The sequence below is a fragment of the Mirounga angustirostris genome, unplaced genomic scaffold, assembly GCF_029215605.1.
Source record: "Mirounga angustirostris isolate CCGP_5_RB_7025 unplaced genomic scaffold, mMirAng1.0.hap1 SCAF_6, whole genome shotgun sequence".
NCBI classification, from domain to species: domain Eukaryota; kingdom Metazoa; phylum Chordata; class Mammalia; order Carnivora; family Phocidae; genus Mirounga; species Mirounga angustirostris.
In genome coordinates this window covers 42,827,421-42,842,859 of record NW_026991714.1, presented here as the reverse complement: position 1 = coordinate 42,842,859, position 15,439 = coordinate 42,827,421, and the positions used below count along the sequence as shown (strand labels likewise).

General features: G+C 40.6%; 2 protein-coding genes across 2 annotated transcripts in view; one reads left to right on the top strand and one right to left on the bottom strand.

Moving 5' to 3' along the window:
* RGSL1 (regulator of G protein signaling like 1) overlaps positions 1 to 15,439 on the bottom strand; it is a 134,843-nt gene extending 119,404 nt beyond the window's left edge. Inside the window, exons 1-2 of the mRNA XM_064595523.1 lie at positions 15,415 to 15,439; positions 13,608 to 13,697 (exon numbers count right to left, since the gene is read on the bottom strand). Coding sequence (XP_064451593.1) covers positions 13,608 to 13,697; positions 15,415 to 15,439 — 115 coding nt within the window. The remainder of the gene's footprint in view (positions 1 to 13,607; positions 13,698 to 15,414) is intronic.
* On the top strand, positions 5,730 to 6,632 carry LOC123845693 (transmembrane epididymal protein 1-like). Its single transcript, XM_045876396.2, has one exon. It carries the CDS (start codon positions 5,730 to 5,732, stop codon positions 6,630 to 6,632), a length of 903 nt encoding a protein of 300 aa, XP_045732352.2.

Genomic DNA, 15,439 nt, shown 5'->3' with positions numbered 1-15,439 from the left:
TTTCATACATAAAAATTCATTTATGAGGAATGAAAGAATAGAGGGTGTCACTTCAACTACTGGTGCTACAAGAACCACAAGAACCCAAGGACAACTTGGCCTTATGTGACATGCCCAGTGGCCCATCAAGTTTCCAATATTCCACAGGATTGTTTGTAAAGTTTAACAAAGCAGGAGCCAAAGGGGTGAGGAAAGTTGGAGAACAAAGAAACACAGTAATGTGTCACCAATCTCAAGTCCCCAAACCTTCAATTCTAACAGACATGTTTATTTCAGTGGAAATTTTAAATCCAGTAAATGTAAGTTACTCATTCCTATGGAAATATTTTCAAAGGAGGAACTGGGGTCAGGACCAAAAAAGGAACATGCAACCATAAAAGAAATCCAAATATATCAATGATCACAGTAAGAGTGAGTATCTTAAATTCCCCTGTTGAAGTAACAGACTTTTCAGAACAGGTTAAAATACAAAGTTAAGCTAAGTACATGACATGCTTAAACAGTGGGCACAGGAGGGTTGAAAACATAAGCATATAAGTATACTAGAAAAATAATAAAAGAAAGTAGATGTTGAAATGCTAATATCAGACAAAAGAAAACTAAAGATGAGAATCATTAATAATTAAAAGGGACAAATGTGTTTTCTTCTATTATATTCAATTCACCGAGAAGACATGATGATTATGAATTTAATGTATTAATATTGGGCAGCTATATGCATAAAATAAAAATGGGAAGAAATATAAAGTGAGTGAACAAATTTAGTCATAGTCCAAAAACCATAATACAGGGGCACCTGAGTGGCTCAGTCAGTTAAGGGTCTGCCTTTGGCCCAGGGCATGATCCTGGAGTCCCGGGATCCAGCCCCACTTTGGGCTCCCTGTTCAGTGCGGAGTCTGCTTCTCTCTCTTCCTCTGCCCCTCCCCCCTGCTCCTTCTCTCTCTCTCAAATAAATAAATAAATAAATAAACAAACAAATAAAATGTTTTTAAAAAATGACCTTTAAAAAAAACCCATAATACAGCCATCTCAGAAGTCATCATATCATATCAAAATGAATAGGAATATAGAATATTCAAATACTTCTCATGGGGCATTTATGAAGAAAAATGATGTAGTTTTAAAAAGCAGAAATAACATCAATGTAAAAAGGATAATTAAAAAAGGATGCAATTTGTTTGCAAATTAAAAGATGTTTTCCTAGATAACTTTTGGATTAAGTAGAAAATAAAAATAGAAATGTAAAAATTGAAAAGTGAATGGTCATGAGAGCACTGCATATTTCAAAACCTGTAGGATGCAGCTAGAATGGACTTAGATAAAAAACAAAGTGTCCTTGCCATTCCCCTGAGCCTTCAGACTTCCTACACTAGAACTGCACCTTTCAATACAATGGCTATTATCCACGTGTGGCTAGTTAAATTTCAATAATTAAAAGGAAAAATTCAGTTCCCTAGGTGCACTGGCCACATTTCAAGTGCTCCAGAGCCACAGGGAGCTAGAAGTTATCATATTGGACAGGACAGATTATAGAAAATTCCCATCTTTGCAGAAAGTTCTCTTTGGCAGTGCTTCTCTAGAGTTTGCCAGGGAAATTCCAGTATGTCAACTTCACTGAATGTAAGCCACCATTAAGTCCAGGTTTCATTTGGCCAACCTAGCAGACTTTTATACCAGAATCTCAGGAAAGTAAACTCATGTTGATGACTTTGGCTCTATCAGTAATCCAATTTCACTTGACATGGTCAAACATCTTTAGAATTTATTCACATCCATGCTCCCCACACTCTTGCTAATGCTGATTGGTGAGGCCTTATAATTTTTTTGGTGTATTGGTTTCCTCTCCCACTTCAGACTAGGTCTTGTACATCCTTGTCTGGGCTATATTGAGATCTAGTCTTGTTAAGGATATGGAGGTATTAAGAGTGATGGGAGTGGGTCCTACAGAAACTGGCATCCCCTTGGACAGGACTCTCCCTGATGCAGACATTGAAAGGTGTTCATGCAGAGGAAGACTTCTCTCAATTGGGAGGAGGGGTTTCCTCCATCAGAAAGGCAGGTCCAAAGGAATTGAGGAGGTCAAAGTTCTCAGCCTCACCCATTACCCGGTCCTGTCCCAGTTCTACTCCTTCTCCTATTAGTGCCCTTGACTTAGAGACCAGTGGGCCAAGCACTTGATTGACCCTGCCACTCTAGAACCCATATGCTATCCTGGTTTCTTAGCCATATCTGCCCTGTAACAATAAGAAATGAAGGATTCCTTGAAAATTGGTATAAAGGCTTTTGAAAGAATCTGACACTAGAACATTTCCTGAGTTACTGACAGTTTTCTAGGACATATCTAGGGATGATTCTGCTTAAACTTGAACCTCCCCCATTGACAACTCCAGTCAATGAAATCTTCTAAAATGCACTCTATACACCACTCAGCATGACATTCTCTAATTCTAAATAATTCTGTAATTAATGTCTGTTTGTATATTTTCTGTGTGTGTCGTGTATACTACACATTTAATTATATTGTAAGCTTTGTGAGGACAAGATTATCTCACAGCATTTAGTAAATTCATGTTCACTAACTTCCTGAGGACATTCTTGCTCACCCTGGCATTTCATACCACAAGTATCAGTGTATGTGCCTGAGGCTCCTTGAGAATGGGGGTGGGAAGGCAGGTCTGAGGGGCATCTCAATGTGGAACAGGCAGGACATGAAGGACCTCCAGGGGCTCCTGTGGTCAAGCGGAGTTTCCCTCATGAAACAGCTGTCCAGGCACTCATTGTCCACAGACTCCGGAGCTGTCTGCCAGTTCCGCTAATCATTCACCACCTTTGGCTTTCTTCTTGGCTACTTGTGGGCAGTGTCTGGTTTGGGACGGGTGATTCCTATCTTCAAAGCCTGAGATCAGGATGTTCATGTTTTAATGAGCAACATGTAGTGCTGGTGCCTGGCCAAGGTGGGGGGCCTGAGCATCCCAGATGGGACCTTAAGTGGAGCTACTTGTCCCCATAGGTGCCACTTCCAACCTAACGTTGCTATTGGGTCAGTGCTGCTCATCTCCCTCCTCTCCTGACCACTGCTTCACAGCTGCCAGGAGTGGCCAAACATGGAGATAAATGTGGTGGTCGGGAGATGAATGGTATCTGCTTGTCGCTCAGTGTCTACTATGTCCATTAAACTCACAGCACTGAGGTGCTGGAGATAACATTACTAGTGACCCCAAATAGTCTTTTCTGACACCTGTCCTACCTAGAATGGGCTACTCAGAAACACACTGGCTCTTTGCTGATGGTAAATACTTAGTAGAGCAATGGGTTTTGCTGTACTGAGAGCCAATTCCCCTCAGAGCAGCTCAACAATTTCCCAGGTCAAGGCAAGAACCACAGAGAGTACCAGAAATTTCTCCTCCCTAGTCCACTCTATCACAATGTCATACTCTTGGCTTTCCTCTGTACCTCCTCACCCTGAGCATTTAGCTCTTTGATGTTTCCTGGGTGTTTTGACCACTTGCTAAAAAGGGAAAGTTGTGGGGTGACAAAATTACTCCTTTCTATGCAAAACCCCCCAAGTGTTTCCCTCCCTCCTCCTCCCCATCCATCCCCTCCTCTCATCTTAGAGAACACAGATGTCACAGTTTTTCTTTTCTTTAATAGAGAAGCCAGAAGCCAATTAGGGGGAAACTGTGATTGGAATCCTGGTCTCTCAATTTCCAGTCATTTTTTTCCCCCCAAAGCTGGGATTTTACAGCAAAATGTTAACAATGGTTATCATCAAGTTTGGAACTGCAGGTGTTTATTTTTCTCTCATTTTGCTTATGGATTTTTCTAAATTTTTTCTATAAAGGCTATGTGTTAGTTTTGCATTTGCTTGGGTATTCCAGCTACAATAGCAAACAGATGTGAAAATTTCCATTGCTCAAGAAAAACAGTTCATTCCTTGTTTATTTATAGTCCAAAATTAGTGTTCCTGAACAATGTATAGTTTCCTAGGAGGAGTAATCCAGGAAACCTGTTCCTTCCATCCTAGGGCTCCTCCATCCTCAACAATATATAGTAAGCTGTGATATTTTGTATAAAGCCAGAGAAAGGAAAATAACATGGAAGAGTATGTGAGGGAGGATTTTATGGGCGAGACCAGGAAGTAATCTGTATCATTTCCATTTATACCTCATTGGCTAGAACTCAGTTGCAAGGCTAATTCTAACTGCAAGGCAGGGTAGGAAATGTAGTTTATCAATGCACAAAGGAAGAAAAGGAAATGAATATAGTGAATTGCTGGCCAATGTATGCCATGCTTGTGTAAGAAAGGAAAGTTGAAATTAAAATGGAATAAGGAAGTCAAGTCCCTCTGTAAAGCAATCTTCAGCTCTCTCTTATACAGCACTTTTACATCCAAATCCTCACTCTCCCACTATCAAGAAATGGCCTTCATCCCCAAGAGCATGGACAGATTGGATTTTTCCCCCCTGAGATTAAGTGGGTGTAGGAAAGGGAGATAGGTGGTGAGGGCTCAGAATCAGTGCTGTGACCTAGGTGTAAATACCCCTCCTCCCACTGGGGGTGCTATCCTCATACAGGTGCTGCCTCTCTGCCCCACAGCATTGCTCTACCCTAAGGACAAATCATTATGCAGAAGACTGTGATGTCAGCAACCTTCATGTTGAGTGATGAACTTCCTCCTCCTCCCCACACTTAACACTGTCAGAGTAACTCCTATTCCATGTACCTCCTGCAATAAACCCAGAACCACTTCTGCCAAGGGCCTGCCTCACATTCCCTATACCTTGTTCTCTACGATTCCCTCTAAATGAAGACTCTTGTCCTGGATGCATTGCCTTAGATGTAACTGGCTGTCATCTACTGCTTAGGACTTTTTCTACCTATATGTATTAGACATAGTAAATGATAATTAGAAAATAAAGTTTATGAGCTCATTCACATTAAATATAAGTAGCTCGTTGAATCTACTTGTCTAAACATATCTACTTTTTAACAACAAATCACACCTTAACATCCCAAAATTGATCTCAAAAAGTGGGTTTTCAAGTTTATCTACTATCCACTAGAAAGAGATTTGGGGGCAGGTGAGGGGCTTTCTTGGTGGTCCCCCCAAATCTGTTATAGAAAAATACAGAGGCCAGGTAGATGCTCAGTGTGTGTATACATGAGCACATCCCCAAAAGTTTATAACTTTCCATGTCTGGAAAGAATATAATTGCTTTCAATATATGGCCAAAGATGTGAGTATGGGTTCTTAAAAGATGCACAAATATTTGTGAGTAGCCCAGGCCTTTTCTGGGTAATCTCCAGTTCATGTACCTCTCTACTGCTCCTCTAAGCACTAGACAGGAACAGAAGAAAGCAGGCCATGGGAGAGAGAGAGACAGTTTGACCAGAAGCATCTCAAAACTCCAAACACAGAGCTCATGAGAGCATACATTCTCACAGGTGCATACTAGGAAATATTCATCTTCCTTTTTTTGGCAGAAGTCAGTTTGTTCCCAGTGTACTAGAATGGAATGGAACAATGAGACTCATATCACCAAAAGTATAGGCTCCTGTCCGGAACTTTGCATTCTCTCTGGGAACAGTGGGCAGAAGGAGATGATAAAAGTAGGTAGAAGTTAGCTCTGAATATGCAGTCTGAAACTTGAAGGGCCCTCAACGGAGAAGAGAGCAGAGAGGTCCTGAGTTTTGGTCCTCACTCTGTAGTAAGACAGATCTGTAATTTCATGGGGAAGTTCATAGGTCATTTATGCCCAGGGCTGTATCTTTTCTCTTATGGACTGTATCAGGCCACAGTGGTCTTTAAGGCCATGATAGTCAATGACTCACTCCTCTATCCTTCGTGCTCCCCCAGGAATAAAGGAATATGGGCCAGGCTGTGGAAAATATCCTATAGAGGTTTGCTGAAAATAGTGACTGGTTCCATCTTAATGGTTTATGTGGTCTTCTGTCTTGATGTGATGATACTCATGGATACGAAGAATGCACTAAGATTTCTGTACCCCAAAGAGTGGCAGCACCTCACCATGTTCATCCTCCTCACCCTCAGTGGCTGTGTCGATGTCATGAGCAAGAACTTGCTGCCTCAGAGGTGTGTGCTTCTAGAAAAAGGTACCCTGGCCCTGACCTTCTATGTGCTCCTGCTGTTGTTGATGTCACATGTCCAGGACTCAACAGGGATAGAGCTTCAGACACACCGTCTGCTCATCTTGGTGGTGTTCCTACTGATGCTGGTGTTGACTATAGAGCTGTGGACTCCTGACACATTTCACCTCTTGCTGATTGAGACTTTTCTGTTTCTGATGATGGGCTCCTGGCTGATACAGGCAGGCTTTATTCTGTACAAGCCAGTCACTGGCTACCCATGGCAGGATGATGACATCAGCGACCTCATGTTCATCACCACCTTCTTCTGTTGGCATGTGATGATCAATGCTTTGTGTCTGCTGGGAATCTATGGCATCTCTTCCCTTTGGCATCATTGTTACGGTACCAGCTTGAAGCTGATGGGATCCAAAGAAGCTCCATATCACAAGAGCACTGTAGGATCCCTCTACAAATTGCTGCAGGAAGTGGATCCATCAGAGAAAGATGATCAGGCTCTTCTCCTTTCCAAAAACCCTTCCTGAGACAGCCTAGAATGCTTGGCACATTGTCCACCCATCTTCCTCCTCGCAGGTTCTCTCAGACATGTGCACTGTACCCTTTTTGGTCCCCAGTGAAGGTAATGGCCATGAAGGAGTGCAGTTGGTCTCCATCTGCTGGTACATCTCCTGCCCTTGAATGTCTAATTGCTGAGGAGATGAGGAGAGAGGAGCCTGAGAAAGGGATGCTGATGGGATTGGGGGTGGGGTGGGGAGAGCACCAGGGGGGTAGGTGAGTGTGCAAGAAAAGCCATGGCAGACAGAGGATGTAATATAAGGGAGGCTTTCAAAGGGAGGAGAGCAGAGTCCAGTAGTCATGCCATCACCAGCTACTTCTCCAGGTTTTACTCAAGGAATAAAGACTCCTCACAAATCAAAACTGCTATGTTGGGTATTTCTATTTTCCAACTAAAGTGACAACATCATGTGGAAACAGATGCGGTACAATTCACTTATCCCACCTGGCTGAAGTGATAAGAATCTCATGTATACCTTTTTACTTGGATAGATTCATATCATTTCAAATTTTGTACATACATGTGAGAGTCAGTACTTTCATATCACAATTTTTCAAGTTTCCATAAGCCAAATTTTCATTAAATGCCATCACATATCTTATCCCTGACTTCTAATCTAGCCAAAGCAAGGTACTTATGAGCTACTGTTTACCAGAAGTCCCACCAGCAATCTACTAGATTCTAATTTACTATATGCTACACTTGTGTCTTTGCCAAATAATATGTATGGTGTATGATTTAGAAAAAGCCAGTGCCAGTCACATATTTAGTACACAGAGTTATTTTATATTCAGCATTAAATCTCCTTGCACTGCTACCACAAAGAATTCCTTCTCTAGAAAAATTTTTTATGGTCCTTTGATCTGAAACTCCAGAACTTATCTAATTCTGCTCTGTTATTTTGCCCATGGTGCTGATATATTCAGCTGTGTCCTGTTTCTCATGGGCAAGTTTTGCCTCACTGAAAGGCAAGCTCCTTAAGAGTGGAGAATCTATCATATCCTAGTTACCTGATTTGCTTTGCATATTCCAGGATATAACATTGTCCTCTACATGACTGATGCTCATAAAGTTTCACTTGCTTCCAGAGCCTCCCTTTCCTGTCTCTGCTAAATATAATGTTTGACTGCCCCATGAACTCTCAGAGAGGCCTCTATAGTCTAAAGTTCAAATCATCTGAATGGTGGGTCCACTCTCTTCCTGGTCTGTGTGTAAAAAAACCCCACTGACCTATTTGAAATAGTTTCTCTGTATATTATTGCTTAGTATATTTGCATAGGGTACCTCCTGTTGGCTTTCCAGAAGTTTCTACAACTAAGACTCCGACAGACTAATTTGTTCAAGGATTCATGGCTGGTCAGAAGCAGGACAGAGACTTAAGCTGGTAGGTCTGAAAGTCAAGTCCCTTCTTCTGTTGACTGATCCAGACAAGGAAATGGGGAGAAAGTAGGCAGCAAGGAGACCCAGTGTGCATCAGTAGAACAGTGCAATTATACCCCTTCCTCCTAAAGGGTTTATTTATCTCACCCCCTTGGCTCCTTGGGGTATGGAGAGGCTGATGGTACCCTGCACTTCTGGCTGGGGCTTACATTTCCGGGTACAGGTCAGAGCAGAGCCCGAGACAACATGTTTCTTTGAGTATTTCTAATCCTTCTTGTTTCTCCTGTTACACCTAATTCCTGAGTGCTTTCCCATTTTTTTGGGGGGGGGGTGCTTCCAATTTTTTTATTGCCATTTTTTAATATACTTATGGTAAATGATGAAGAAATACAGAAAACACCTCATCGTTCTTAACAATTTATTTGTGCCCCAGTTCTAAACTGCTAAGGAAATCTCTAATAATAAGTGAATTTCTCCTAACATAATACACCATAAAACATATCTTCCAGGTAACATACCTGAGTTTACAGAAACATATTTAAATTAAATGTACTTCCAGTCAAAAAATTCTCCACGTGAGTTAATAGAATTCAACAAACCTACTCTAAAATGCATCTGGGAAAGAAACATAGAGAAGAGCCTAGGTCTTTTTTTTTTTCCTAGAAGAAAAAAAAATGAGGAATAAATTGCTTTGTCAACTTTTATAATACATTATAAGTATTCAATAATTATAACTGTGGTGTAGGAGTGAGTATCATCATAGAGTCTCATCAACATAGTGTAATGAAACAGAGACTCCAGAAACAGAAATATGTAGTGGGAGAATTAAATACATGTTAGAAATGGTCTCTTCAAATAATGCAAGGAATAATTAGCTCTCCACTTGGAAAAACAAAACAAACAAACAAACAATAGCTTAAGTTTTACCTCATACAACACACACACACAAAGAATTATAAATAGACTGAAAAGTTAAACATGAGCAACAAGACTATATATTTTGAAGGGATTGAAAGATATTTTATAATGAAAGACATGAACATTTTTCTTGAGAAAATCTCTGAAAATATTACCCATTTTATTTAGATTTCCTATAACTAAAAGACATAAGAGAAAGAGATAAAAGGGACACTGTGAAGAATATTTTCAACATATAATAATCCAATGCCCAGAATATATAGAGGTGTTCAAACATTAACGAACAAAAGAGCAGGGGCACCTGGGTGGCTCAGTCAGTTAAGCGTCTGTCTTTGGCTCAGATCATGATCCCAGGGTCCTGGGATCGAGCTCCACATCGGGCTCCCGGTTCGGTGGGAAGCCTGCTTCTCCCTCTCCCTCTGCTGCTCCCCCTGCTTGTGCTCTCTCTCTATCTCTCTGTCAAATAAATAAATAAAATCTTAAAAACAAAACAAAACAAAAAGACAAAAGAGCAACCTAATATTAAAAAAAAATGGGCGAAGATAGAAATGACTATGTCTCAGAACAAATGGCTAACAAACATTTTTTAAAAATTGTTAATCTAACCAATTTTAAGAAAAAGTAGATTTTTAAAAAGTAGGATCTTGTTTTTCACTGTCAGGTTGTCAAAAAAAAAAAAAGTCAAAAGTATTAAAGAAATAATACTATCCATTGCTGGAAAAGATGTAGGGAAAGGGATGTAGGGAATTATCATACACTGTCTATGTTTCCTTGAAGTCAGTTTGGCAGAGTGTGCCAGAATTTAAAGTGTACATATCCTTCAAGCAAACAATTCCACTTCTTGCTGTCTGCAGTGAACATCTGTCATATAAGCCTAATACCATCTTTGCAAGAGCCTCCCAACATTTTGGACAATTTCCGCATTATCAGGCCTGCCTTTTTGGTAGATTTTTATTTCTAATCCCTAGCCTCCCTTGTAGCTAGCTAGGGTACAGGCATGTGACTTAAGACTTCAACTCACAAGTGAGCAATGTAAGGAAATTGGCTGTCCATGGCGTTTCTGAGAACGGAAGAGAAGTGGTTAAGATAGGAACCCATGTTCATCATTATACTAGTCTGCCCTGTAGTTCTGGGGTTAGTGCCAAAAGCAGCAACCTAAGCCCATTTTGTGAACTAACTTATCTATTTAAATAAATTCCTCCTCTTAAACTAGACAGAACAGATTCTTACTGTCTGTAGCTAGGAATTCTGATACAGTACCTCGTCTGGAAATATACATCTATATGAACAGCATATACAAGAACAGTCACTGAAGTATTTTTTTTCTGTCAAGAACTTTAAATAATAAATATTCACCGGTAGGGAAATTGTTAAATAATTTATGGAGCACTATATAGGAATTAAAAAGAATAGAGAGATCTGTATGTCCTGACATCAAGATCTCCAAGATGAAGTGAAAAAAGCTAACTCCAAAAAATATGGAGTGTATGATCCAGATTTTGGAGACAGGTATGTTCTTGTTAACCTCAGAAGGTCTTAATTTTTCTCCTTACACCTGCCAAGAATGGTCAGGACCACGGAGCAATCAGGAGAGATGGTGTCCTGATGGTGTGGTGACTCACTTCACTTAACATATCCTACAGAAAACACTCTATCCATTTGAATACTAATCCGATTGGATTTTAACCTATAACTAATATGACCATATATAATTTATCATTCAAACCTGGATACTTGAGAAAGAAAAGGCAAAATTAATATTTGCACTGGGACAACAGGTAAAAACCAACCTGTACAGACACACTGGGATTTATGGTTACCCTACCTTAAACCTAAAAAGAGATGTGCTGTATATCTCCAGTTTGCCCCTCCAAATTCACCTTTCACCTCCATCCTGTTCTCTCTTCCAGGAGACTGCCCTGGTCTGTAGCACACCACTGAGCTCCTTATCCTCTGGCTTCAAGCAACATTTGGCCAGTGATGAACCCCAGGAGGAGGAGGATGGATAAGAGAGTCAGATTAGAGTTTTTATGCTTTTAGCTTCTGCTTCTGGGGTAACCTAAGCCTGGCAGTACCCTGACCCCATGACACCATTAGTATCAGTTTCCCAGGTTACCATAACAAATTACCACAAACTTAGTGGCTTTAAAACAGAAATCTACTCTCTCACAGTTCTGGATGCCAGAAGTCCAAAATCAAGGTATTGATTCCTTCTAGAAGCTCTCAGGGAGAATCTGTCCCATATTTCTCCCCTAGCTTCTGATGACTGCTGGCAGTCTTTGGCGTTCCTTGGCTTGTAGATACATCACTCCAATCTTTGCTTCCATCTTCACATTAGCTTCTCTTCTGTGTGCTTCTGTGTCTCAGATCTTCCTCAGACTTTCTCATAAGGTTACCTGTCATTGGATTTAGAGCCTACCCTAAAACCAAGGTGATTTCATCTCAAGATCCTTCACTTAATTATATCTACAAAGACCCTTTTGTCAAATAAGGTTATATTCACAGGTTCTAGGGGTTAGGACTTTTTGGGGCCACTATTCAACCCACTACACTGTCCTTGCATATACCAGAACTTCTCCTATTCCATGTCCCTTCGGGACTAGAGTTAATAACAGCCCCAACTGTTACTCAGCTATCTCTTGTGGTCTCCTTCCACCCTGCTGACATCTGGATAAGAAGTACCTTTATGAAACCCTCCTTGAACTATACCAATTTGTGTTGCCTTCTATTTCCTGTTGGGACCCTATCTGAAACACCAGTGGAGCAATTGCATAGGAGGCCAGAATCCTTAAATACAATTCACCCTTAGATATTCAGAATAGTGACAATAGAAAAACTACAACTGAATTTCACAAATGTGAACATACAATGAAAGAGACTAATTTGTAAACCTGTGGGTAATAAATTAAGGGGATCTTCCAAATTCAATCAAGATAACCAAAGGATTAAATTAATTTATTAAAAAAATCCTAAACGGCTACTATTTTCCAGGTACTATGCAGGGATTAGCAATACAATAAGGAGAAACATACAAAGATGTACATAATTACAGGCCAACTTATAATAAGGAGCAAGGAGCTGAATTTTGCCAATAGTCAGTGAGCTTGCAAGAGGACACTGAGCCTCAGATCAGAATCATAGCCCCAGCCAACACCTTGATTTCAGCTTGGTGAGATTCCCAGCAGAGGTCTCAGCAAACCCATATTGGATTCCTGATCCATGGAAACTGTGAGATAATCAATGCCTCGCCTGAATTCCTAAATTTATGTGAATGTGTTATGCAGCAACAGAAAACTAATATAGCTGGTATTAGTTTTGGGTGAAGGTGTATCCAGCATTGGTCAGTGATTAGAAACACTGTATCTCATTAAGATGTGTGGCCCATTGCTGAAAGATTGTAACCAAAATGAAGCAGGGATCCTAATGAGAATGAGAAGCTTCAGGGCTATCAAGTTCTTTTGCTCTCTGTCTATAATCATAAGGCAGCCTTTGTGAACTTAATTTCCTGGGCTTCAGAAACAGTGGCATGGACAGGGCACATGAGAATAATTCTAGACTTTGAGATACCGAAGGCAGAGGAGAGAACTGGTTGGGAGAAATCAACATAACCCTTCAGGTAGTTTGTCACATCAAAGTTGACAGCCAAGTGTTGAATTTACAAGAGCTTCCAGGGGCCTCTTGGAGGCTTGGCAGACAATGTATACTAACTAACTGATTTAAAATAGATAAATCCTTAAATCTTATTGGCTTAACACAAAAGAAGGTTATTTCTCCCAAGCTTATAAGCCTTCTACCTGGTCTTTCAGATATGACTCCTCCCATCTTGTGACTTTGTCCTTCTCTAGTGTCTCACAGTCCTCTGTAATCAGCCAGTAGATATGGAAAAATAAAGGGTGAAGAAGTGAAGGAAGTTTCTAGAGGCCCTGTCTTGAAGTGGTGTACATCACTTCCACACACAATCCACTGGCCCAAACTCAGTCACTGAGTGGCTGGGAAGTGTGGTCCCAGAAACACCCTACATTGTGGGAGGGGAGCAAGAGTATTCAGTGGTGAGATAGCTGTATCTCTCACAGAGAATTTTAAAATTTACCATGGAATTCCCAAATTACAGAATTAAGAATTCTGAACAAGAGAGAGCAAAGGTTAACTCCTAATTTGGGCATGCATACTTGGTTTAGAAGAGAAATGTTCTATGGAAAAACAGACTCAGGGTCCTTGAGTTCTGTCCTCAGCCATGCGTATGAGTTAGTCGCATAGTCATAAAGGAAGAAATAGGTGTAGCAGAGGTAAAGTGAGTATATACTTCCACCTTGCCAAAAGTTTCCAGAAGAAAAAGAAATTTGCAGCTATTGAAATGTGATCGTTGAAAAGTACCTGGAATCAGTTATATAAACTGTGAAACCTAAGTCATAATTAGGCAATGAGGTATAAAGCTCACATTTTAGAAAAATTCAGAGGAAAATTATGGGCTGGTGTGCCAAGAGAAATAAAGTACATATATCCTTTCAAACTAAGAAATTAGAATGTTGTTTTCCATCTTCTGTGAGCCTTGTTTTGGTAAGTCAATGACAAACCCCAAGGCTTAGTAACTCTTACTTGAAATAAGATGAAAGTTTGGCCCATGAACAGATGGGCTATCTCTGACCTTGTGCATATTTCCAGGGCCACACTTCCTGTGTGGTTCTGCTTGAGTTCCCAGCCTCTGGCTTTCTTTCTTCCTGTGGTGTATTTCTGCCTTGCAGCAAGGTGAGTTGCAATCATTTTTTGTTGATGATGATGAGGATATCCCTTCTAAACAGAAAGGGAATAAATTAAAAAATGCTTTTGGAAAGCATCATACTAAAACCTCACAGCTATTAAGAAGTTTATAGTGTAGTTCTCTAGATGCCATTAAAAAATTTTTTTTTATTTATTTGAGAGAGAGAGAGAGAACGAGTGGTGGGGAGGGGCAGAGAGAGAGAAGCAGGTTCCCTGCTGAGCAGGACTCCATCCCAGGACCCAGAGACCATGACCTGAGCTGGAGGCAGATGCTTAACTGACTAAGCCACCCAGGCGCCCTGCTAGATGTCATTTTTGACCAAACTTTTATCTCCATGATCTGTTCTTTTCACTAAAACTTTAAAATTTACTCAACATGTCATTCCATACTGTCTAAATCTGTACAATCCAATATGGTAGCCACTAACCACATATTGGTATTTAGTGCTTGTAATATGGCTTGTCTCAATTGAGATGCACTGTAAGTATAAAATATACACTGGAGTTTGACGACAGTATGAAATGAGGAATCTGACATCATTTATGATTTTCATATTAATTACATGTTGAAGTAACATTTTGGATATACTGGGTAAAAATAATATCTCATTAAAATTAATTTCACCATTTTATGTTTTCAATGTGCTATTAGAAAATTTAAAATTACATGTAATATTTGATTTCTATGGAGCAGAGGTAGTCCAAATAGTTTCTAATGGCACTCATTGTCCACAGACTCTGGAGCTGTCTGCCAGTTCTGCTAATCATTCACCACCTTTGGCTTCCTTCTCGGCTACTTGTGGGCAGTGTCTGGTTTGGGATGGGTGATTCCTATCTTCAAAGCCTGAGATCAGGATGTTCATGTTTTAATGAGCAACATGTAGTGCTGGTGCCTGGCCAAGGTGGGGGGCCTGAGCATCCCAGATGGGACCTTAAGTGAGGCTACTCGTCCTTATACATGCCACTTCCAACCTCCCATTACTGTTGTGCAGTGCTGCTCATCTCCCTCCTCCCCTGACCACTGGCAACCAGCTCACAGCTGCCAGAAACAACAGCGGAGATGAGTGTGGGGGCTAGAATGAACCCTGCTGCCCCCACCTCATATGGACCACAGCCTTGAAGTATGAGGAACAACAATAAAAGTGACTAAATGCAGCTCCCTGGGGCCTGTAGACCATGCACTCCCCAGCCCAGCCCTACTATTACCTAGGGGAGTGATGAACCCTTTGCTTCTCCCAGAGCAAGTCCAAAACCACCAAAGAGAATCCCTGGGGTCCTCTCCTCCCTGACTCACTTCAGAAGTGTCACTCAGATTTTCCTTTTGAATCTCCCTGCTCTGAGCATTGAGCTCTACTGTGCTCTCCAAGCATTTTGATACTTCACCAAAAGGAAAAAAGAAACAGGAGATAAATATGCTCACTTCTATGCAATAGTATGCATGCTCTTTTATTTTCACTTCAATAGAAAGTTAAGTTCAATGCTCAATTTTTCCAGATACGAGGTATGACATTCAGCAAATGAAGGGAGAACTGGAATTAGAACTCAGATTTATGACTTCTGGTTGATGCATTTTTCACTGCCTTATGCTGTCTTCTTAAAACTGCATTTCTATACCCTAGTGGTGGCAATGCTCACCTCCAGATTACAGGATTAAATACGATTTTTAATGTTGTTCTTTTTACTTATATATTTACCTGATTTTTCAACAATGATATACAT